The sequence below is a fragment of the Gavialis gangeticus genome, unplaced genomic scaffold, assembly GCF_001723915.1.
Source record: "Gavialis gangeticus isolate Ggan-Ray unplaced genomic scaffold, GavGan_comp1, whole genome shotgun sequence".
NCBI classification, from domain to species: Eukaryota; Metazoa; Chordata; order Crocodylia; family Gavialidae; genus Gavialis; species Gavialis gangeticus.
This window is the reverse complement of record NW_017728995.1, coordinates 47,938,268-47,947,116: the sequence shown is the minus strand read 5'-3', so window position 1 is coordinate 47,947,116 and position 8,849 is coordinate 47,938,268. Positions and strand designations below refer to the sequence as shown.

Sequence of the window (8,849 nt, the reverse complement as noted above, 5' to 3'; positions counted from 1 at the left end):
TGAGGGGCCCCCCACACTTCCGTGGGATGCTCCATGTGTCCCAGTATTGTAGCATTCATGAGCTGCCTGCTACGTGGAGGTATGTAGAAAAAATATTTAAAGCTGTGTCTATGTCCAAATCATCGAATCTTTCTGAATCAGTTTGGAGGGTTCTGATTCGATTTGGAGAGATTAGAGGGTCCTCTGATTCGATTCGGATTCCAAATCGGATCAAATCTCCACCAAATCGAATCAGGGACCGAAGCTTCGCACACCCCAATAAATAATCACTTCAAAGGGGATATTCAGGAGTAAGTAAGCAGAAGAGAGCAGACAGTAGGACTGATTGGCAAGGAAAGTTAAGCCTTAGAGGACAAGAACTTTGGGTCAAGAATGAATATTGCAAAAAAATCCAGCTAAGTTGAACCTGGTTATATAACAGGATCCTCCCCAGGGGTTGCCACAAAGTCCCTGGAGCCCCCTTTGTGTGGATACCTTAAAGAGTGTTATGGAGAAGTTCTTATATTTGCCAGGGGATTTTAGGAGGGAACAGCAGAACTGTAGGCAAGGGACTGTTCTCTGGATAAATAAGTTTTATTGTTCTATAGCTTAACACCTTGGTCTTTTGCGAGCAACACACCCTTAGCCCTTGACACCTCTGATTTTTTGGGGGCCATCCCCCCCTTCAATTTACCTGCCACGCTTTGTTGGAATTATACCTTCTGAAAAGGGAGGCTGCCCCAGGGTTCCCTAAGCCAGATCTCATGCTCATGAGTAGAGGTATCCCTACTCATGCCTTTAAGGGCTAATTATGTGGTCTCCTTATCATCTCCCCTTTTATGCTTCTCCTGGAAACACTACTAAACAAAGAGGCAGAATTAACAACTTAAATAATGAGATGCACCCAGAGAGAAAATATTAATACCTAATAAAGAAATTTAGGAGCATTTAAAATAATTGGTAAGCTGATGGCTCCATCTAGTGGCAAGTTTGCTATCTCTTTCTTCTGTATAATAAAGGTGGTTACACTTTACAGGAGTACATACCAGATAGATCGTGTGCATCTCTGAATTCTGAACAGGATGTATCAGATCACATTCTTCCCTGAACAATACAAGCAAAGATTCCACTTAGATCAGTTACTGATCTAAGCTTGTTAAAAAGGGTACTCCTATTATAAGTATGGTTAGCTATAACTCACATTTATGAATTATTTATATTGAAGTAACAGCTGAAAGCTGCCACTGAGACACAAAGATCACTTTGTTCAATGCGCATGAACAGGAGATCCATGCCCCAAACAGTGCGCATTGCATTTCAGACTATATTTTGTTCCACATTCACCAGGCTCCAGCAAAAATAATATTATTATAAACACCATTTTTAAAAAGGTGTAATACAGAGGTAACTGTACATTACAGAGGGTCGAGTTATTTGTAGACAATGTATGAACCAGATATGAATTTTTGTTCATAACCTTTTAGGAAAATTTTTGTAAATATTTAGTTATCATTTTCGACAAAATTAATTTATTTTCATGTGATTTTTCTGTTCCCAGTGCTAGCTGGGATCAAAAAGTAGAGTTACAGATTGTTGTGAAGAAGGCATTTTCCAGATTCTAATCAAAGACAAAATACATTATGGGGCAGAATTTGGCTCCTAAAAATTGTAGGTAAATTATATGAGTGTTGACTGAGCACCCAAGCTTTTCGTCCTCTTCTAAATAGAACTGATCCTGAACTTTTAGAGTTAAAAAAAAATAATGGTGCACCAAAATTGACGTGTGGTCTTAACATGGGAGCAAATAATATTTCGTTTCCCCCTAATTACAAATAAAACCTGTTTGTTTTTTTAATTCAGTTTTAAATAAGGAATAATAAGATCTGTACATATCTTGACAGCTACAAAAAATTACTGTTATCACTTTTAAATGACATACTTAAAATTCATCATATGCCCTCATTAATCCTATTCCTTTTCTGTAGTTCTAGGAAAATGTATTGAAAAATATGGCATTTCATATCCTTTTTTCAGCACATTTGTGTATGCATAGTCAAAAAATATGCAGTGGATTCAGCCCAGATATAAGCTTTATAATGTAAGAAATATAAGAAGCCTAATGGAAATGACTTGGTGTCCAATCCTGCAAAGTTCTGAGTGCTTTGATTCCAGTGCTGCAAACTATTTAAGCATGTGAATAATCCCAGAATGTCCTACCTGAGGTTCACAAGTCAAGCTTACAATATCTTCACACTGTAGTATCATCATGCAACATAAAAGGTTCCACAATATGTATGTACTTCATCAGAGTATTCTGCTCTTATTATAATGAATGTTTGCAACATGCTTTTCCATAGAGGGCAAATTATTTATTATTGCTTTAATTCTTGTTAAAATCACCAGACAAATATTTCCCCAATGAATTGACATCATTCCACTTTATCTGGGAACATACTTCAGAATTACAATATGCACAAATTCCCTCAAGAACATAAACAATGCAGCTGTGCTTTTTTTTCATTAATCTCATTTCAAACCTTGTATTTTCCCACAGCAATGCTGTACAAAAGTTCCAAGGGAGCCAGTAAATAACCTGCAGTTGTCAATCTTATTAGCAGGGCTGGTTTCCTGACTGCTACATTTAATGAAGTCTGCCACTGAAAAATGTGCACAAATAAATCAAGAACCACAAGGTTCCATATCTGATCACAGCAGCCCTATTCAACTTCCATTATGTTAAAAAAAATTACAGTAGTTACAGGTAGATGGTGAGCTCCGAACTGAAGTATTCAGTCATCGTGCTTAAATACTAAGGAAATGGTAACAGAAAAAACATCTCTGTATGCTGGTAAAATTACTATCCACTTCATAACAAAAGCCAGTTTGATCCCTCAATATTATTACTATAAGCTGGGGCTGGTTAATAAAAAGATGCCAGAAAGAAACTGGCACCAGCATGTTGTTGATGTTATCAGGCTTCCACCAGGCTTGAATGTGTTACAATAAAAGGGCCAGATTTGGCCATCCTTAGTTACTTGACCTAAAATAAGATAAAGATTGTTTCTATAGCTTGGTGGGTAGGCCACTTATACAATATGGGCAGGGAGAGTTGTCCTATAAATAAATATTCAATTCCTTTGGTTTCCCTATTGAATTACTCAGTCATTGAGCTACTTGCTTTTCTGACATGGCTCTCTGTCTTGCAGAACAATCTTGAAAATCACCTTCCACATCAGGAAGATAACTTCTGAAATCTCAATTATTCGTGGGATGGGAGAATGTAGCTCCATGTACCTCTACTCCAAGTTTCTGAGTCTGTCCATCTAGTCAGCTCTGTCTGGACTCTGTTTCTTTGCTCTGTGTCAAGGCCATGTTTATGACATCTTCTCTTGCAGTTTGATTTCACTTTTCATTACAAAAATGTAGTGCACCAAACAACTAGTGACCAGTGTTTAGAGATTCTTCAATATCTCTCTAGAAGAGAACAAACAAAGATGGTCAAATTAGCTGACATTGAGCTTCTTTGGTTTAGCAGAGAGATCTTTTTTCCATGCAATTGTAAAGACTAGTAAGGCTGATTGTGCAGTCATGAGAGACTGCTAGTCAGGAATTCTTCGGAATGTGTACTGAGGAATAGCCTTCCGCTTCACAAGAAGCCCTCTCTGCCATGGTTTAGGGAAAAAATTGTTCTTCTTCATTCTCCCCTAGAAGACTTCTCTAAGTCATGAGGGTAATTTGCTGCTGGTCTACATCCCATGCTGGTTTCTACATACTAGCTGGTGATTTGATGGGAACAGAGCCTTCCTGACGCACTCCCTATCCAGCCATCCATCCCACAGAAAGGAATACAATGAGTAGAGAAAGGAAGGGTGTGGACTAGCTTAGCATTTGGGGAAGAATGTCTTCAAGTCCCTAGTTTACTACAAATTTTTTGCATGCAACTTTGGACAGATCACTTGGCTTTCTTGTGCCTTAGCTCCCCATCTGTAAAATGGAGAATACTAGCATTTCCCAACCTTCCAGGGATTAATAGACTAAAGACTGCAAGAAGTTCAGGTACCGTAATAACATGTCTGCTCTTCAGAATGAAGGTGGGATTCTAGCACATGCCAATAAAGATGTGATATAGCTCTTAAAGTGCTATAGGAGTGCATCTATACTTCCCTTGGTCATGGCGCCATCATGAAAAAATGCCCCACTTATTCTCTGTTCATACCAAATCCTGAAAAAATGTAATATAGCTTCTGTTTGGTGTAAACTCTGCCCCCCTTCCCCCACACACACACTCCTCCAACACTCCCTTGGAGTTTAAATGAGTTTGTTGGCATGTCCAGCATTCCTGTAACAGCAGAAGTGAGTGGTGGGGTAAGTTCTAGTGGCAGGGCCCCGTAGATAGACAGATCATTGTAGTCCTAGACAAATGAAGTCCCAAAGGAACCTGAACATAGGTGAGGTTTGATGAACCTCTTTCCAATATTTCCAGCAAATGTTGGCTTAACCTAGTGTCAAAATTGCTGCTGACTAGTGTTTGAGTCTAGTGACTGTGGTTTTCTCAGTTGTTGCTACTGCCTGATAACAGCTCCCCTGAACAATCTTGTTCCCCCTTTATCATGTTTTTACTGTATCTCTCCTGCCTGTTGGCCTTCTGATAATTTCTCTTATATCCTGTTTTTGTTTACATATGGAGTTTTACATAAGCTTTTGTTCCATCACTTGCTTAGCTCTGTTGTGTCTGCTTTTCTCCAAGAAGGAATGTACTGTGATACCTGAAAGCTTGTCTGTGTCTATCTCAACCATGCAGTTGATCCAATAGAAAATATCATCCATGAGAATTCTTGCCTCTAACCTCAGGAGTCATTTGAAACATTCAGTGTGTAGATTAACTAGTGTGTTATAATAGCTTGCCTGGTGCAGTTCCTGATCACTTCTTTCTTCCTCTGGCAGACTACTGATGATGATCTCACTTTCAGCTCAACTAAACTAGCTAAGTAAATGCAACAAGCCATTTTACCATAATGTTGGGAGAAGAGAGGGGGTAGAGATATCTTGTTATATATTTGTACTGCAGTCGCCCTTAGGAGCCCTTTTGATTCTCTCCTCTCCTCTTCTTCAGTGTAATAGTTTAGAAACAATACCACACATGTTAGTGGAATTATTCTGGAATCAAACTGTGTCAATGAGAATCTCTGGGGCCAGCATATCTTTAAAGCAGCCAGGCCTAAGTGTGCCATGGCAAATAGGTGTAGTATCTGATTTTTACATACAAGATTTGACCAATGAAAACTGGTTTTATTTGGTACCAGTGGTTTTGGAATGGTCTGGACGAGTGATGATATAATTCAGAATAGATTCTCTAAGTTTTTAAGCTGATAAGAGGTTACAGTCCTTAAAACATCTCAATTGCCACCAGATGGAGCTAAAACCCAGTTTCAGATTTTAAACAGCTGTGTGGCTCTGATATCACTAAGGGAGGAGAGAGTATTTCAGAGGAATTACCATAAAACCAAACTTTGTATTTTCCCATTCTTTTTGTTTCAAGGTATGTAAAATGACTAGGAAAATGTTCCAAGAGAGAAGAACTATTCTTATTCCCTTGGACAGTAGGACATTTGTTTCTAAACAATGGCTGTAAAGGGGGAAACCCTGAAGATCTTAGAAACCTCAAGACTATCTGAGCTGTCAGGAGAGAAGAGAAATAAGGAACAGGTTACTTAAGTCAGTGGTGTTCAAGTTCTGGCTGGTAGACCAGATTTGGCCCATGAAGCCAGGTCATCTAGCCTATGTGTCTCCCCCTGGGGGTGTGATGTCATCCGTAATTGCAGGTACCCTGCAAATGTCCAGACCCATGGGGAGCCCAGTGGACCAGATGACATGACCCTGAACGCTAGGTTGAAGTAGTGTTGGGGGAGGGGTCATGCCATGGCCTGATCTGGCATGCGCAGCTGGGACAGCATGCCAGATTGGACCTGGATAAGGGCCACAAACCGACCCAACACCACTCATCCAGCCAGCAAAAATGAGTACGCAGTTCAGCACCTCCGGGTAACGTCGCAGGCCAGTAGCATAGGCTGCGAGCAAAAACTGGCTCAAAATTTGTTCTCTTCTCTGTCCTCCCCCCTGCATTCTAGTTGACTTCAGACTCACTTGGTTAACTACATCTCTGAATGTTTGCAGCTCCTTACTACCTCCGCCCCTGAGGCACTTACTGCTGCTCTTGCTTGTCTCGCATCCTTTTTCTGTTGGGCTAAGGAAGCACCTCAAACTTGTTTTCTTCTGGCGAGTTCTCAGATAAAGGAGTGTAGACTGCTCTTGAAGAATCTTGTTGCTGCTGTTTTCCTTGGCTCATGATAAGCAGGGATTGGGACCTCCTGGATTGCTTTGTAGAACTTCTGGAGTTCTGTGACAAGAAGGGGCCAGAAGAGAATCACTGATCTTGAATAGGGAAAACTATATAGGGGAAAGATGAAGTGTTGGAAGGACTGTGCAGGAGAGGGATGAATATGCCCTTGTATGGGACAAGGAGCCTGGATATGCCCTAAAGTCAGTATCGGAAAGGGTCACAGAATGTGAATTTTGCTTTGGGTTCAAATTTTGAAATCCCTCCTTAAAGTCTGGAGTGTTTGGATTTGACTTTCCAGTTAACCTGGTGTAGACCAATCCTGTTCACAACACATTTAGACCTAGGTCTGCACATCAAATACTGCTGTGCGCAGGGTGGGGCTCTGGCTTAGGCCCTTCCTAATGGCTCACAAGCATCATCAGTCTAGAAGGAGGTAACGAAAACCTGTGGTGAATTCCACAGGATTTTGGAATTGATGGTGTTTGATTTGCTCTCTTTTAGGTATGGGCAGTGAAGCTGAGTCAGACTTGCTCTTCTTTCCTATAGCCACACGAGGGAGGAGTTGCACTATTTTTAAAAAGCTTATTTCTTTTTTCCCCAAGGACAAACATTGTGCACACACTAAGGAAAAAGTCTACTGTCAGCAGTCCAGCTAAATATTCTGTCAACATTTTGGAAGAGCACAATGACAAGAATTTTACTGCCTTAGGAAAGGCACCACATTGCATTATGGTCAGTTTCAGCTTGAAATCTGTCCTTACATAATCAGAGAGAATTGGTCCGAAATAAAACAAGTTACTTTTTAAGAACTGTAAATATAGAGGTATTTTTTTTACACTGAAATGGGTAGAATCTCTTTACATACCAGCCTCCTACAGTTCCCAGGCATGCCTGATAGGGTTTTGCAAAATAGCACCATTTCATTTTGACTTCCGTTTTCCTGGCACATATTTCATTTTCATTTCATTTCAAAAGCACTGTTCCGTTTCGTTTAGTTGAAACTGTTTCACTGTTTTGACGTTTTACTCATAGGTGATAATGGGGAAGCACAAAACTGCCTATAACTTTGTCATTTTTTGGCAGATTTGGATGAAAACAGCATGGATAATATCCCCTTCTGAGGGCCTGAAGCCTGCTGAGTTTCAATGGAATAGGTGTAGGGGTTTCTAGGAAACTGTACCTCAGAGTCTTGAAAGCAAAACTTGTGTCACTTGTAAGTGTGAAGGCACAGCAGGGTGAAAACTGCAGGCATGATAGCCCCTTCTAAGAGCATGAAGCTTGTTAAGCTTCAAGGAGATAGGTGCAGGGGTTTCTGGGAAACTGCACCTCAAGCTGCTGAGAAGCAAAACTCATGTCACGTGTGTGTGCTAAGGCACAGCAGGGTGAAAACTGCAGGCATGGTAGCCCCTGCTGAGGCTATGAAGACTTCCAGGTTTCAAGGAGATAGGTACAGGGGTTTCTGGAAAATTGCACCTCAAGCTGCTGACAAGCAAAAATCTGAAGTGTGTGACTCTGTGTGTGTGTTAAGGTGCACACTTACTGGCACTGGGGCCTCTACATGACACAGCAGTGTGCCCAGTGAGGTCTCCTCCTCCCCTACAGCCTCAGTTCAGTCTACCACTTTAAGTGACAACAAGTAATACCTTAGTAAGTGGCACCAGCAGCATGTCAGGCAGTCAAACTGTCAGAGTCAAGAGCTGCCAGGGAGAGGCAGGTCTCTCTGCTAGCTGCCCCACTGGAAGATTGGAGCAGGGGGCTGGGACCTACCCCACCCCTGCACCTCTTTCCAATCCCCATGCCTTGATCACCTGATTTGGGCATGGGGCTGGGACCTGCCCCTGAACAGGACAGTTCCCAGCCTGTGATTGCAGGGTGGAGGCTGGAGACCCTGTTCCCCACTCAGCTCCATGAGTGTGGAGCTGGATGGGAAACAGGCTGGAGAGCTGTTGCAGACCTGTCACAGAGCTGGTGCTGGGAGATAAGGATCTCTTAGCCCCCCACTCCCTGATCACAATCTCAGAGTAGGGGACTTGGAGCTCCCTGCTGCTGGGGCAGGGTGGACATAGTCCCTGCCTGGGCTCTGGTGGTGCAGCCCCCCAGGAGCAGGCAGCTCCCAGGGGCAGGGAGCAATCTCCTATCCCCTTGTGGCTGGCTGACTGGGAGCAGAATTGCTCCTGGTCAGACTTCTACACAAGCACTATTGTGAAGTTAGTAATCACAAGTAAATTTGTGACTGGCATTTTCAAGGATCAAATTTACTGGCGGTTAGCAAGCTTTACTGTGCAGTAAGCATGTGCATGTGTAGATGTAGACACTTACTGTGCAGTAAACTACACTACTTCTCAGTAAAGTGTCTCATGTAGATGCACCCACTGAAAGCAGAATTTAGCCAGTGGGAAAACTGGGTGCATCCTGTTGTGCCAGGAGACTTCAAAGCAATGACTACAAAGTTTATAGTTTATGAGTCTGATTCTCAGTCAATGACATAGATCTGGGATAATGGAGTGGAACGTTAGGCCTATTCCAGATA

The 8,849-nt window shown here is 41.9% G+C and overlaps 1 protein-coding gene across 1 annotated transcript in view; it reads left to right on the top strand.

The window, feature by feature from the left end:
• The window catches only part of NYAP2 (neuronal tyrosine-phosphorylated phosphoinositide-3-kinase adaptor 2), a 155,805-nt gene that overhangs the window by 116,512 nt on the left and 30,444 nt on the right, over window positions 1-8,849 (top strand). The window contains exons 6-7 of the mRNA XM_019503075.1: window positions 6,821-6,839; window positions 6,922-7,051. Of these exons, the coding sequence (XP_019358620.1) occupies window positions 6,821-6,839; window positions 6,922-7,051 (149 nt within the window). The remainder of the gene's footprint in view (window positions 1-6,820; window positions 6,840-6,921; window positions 7,052-8,849) is intronic.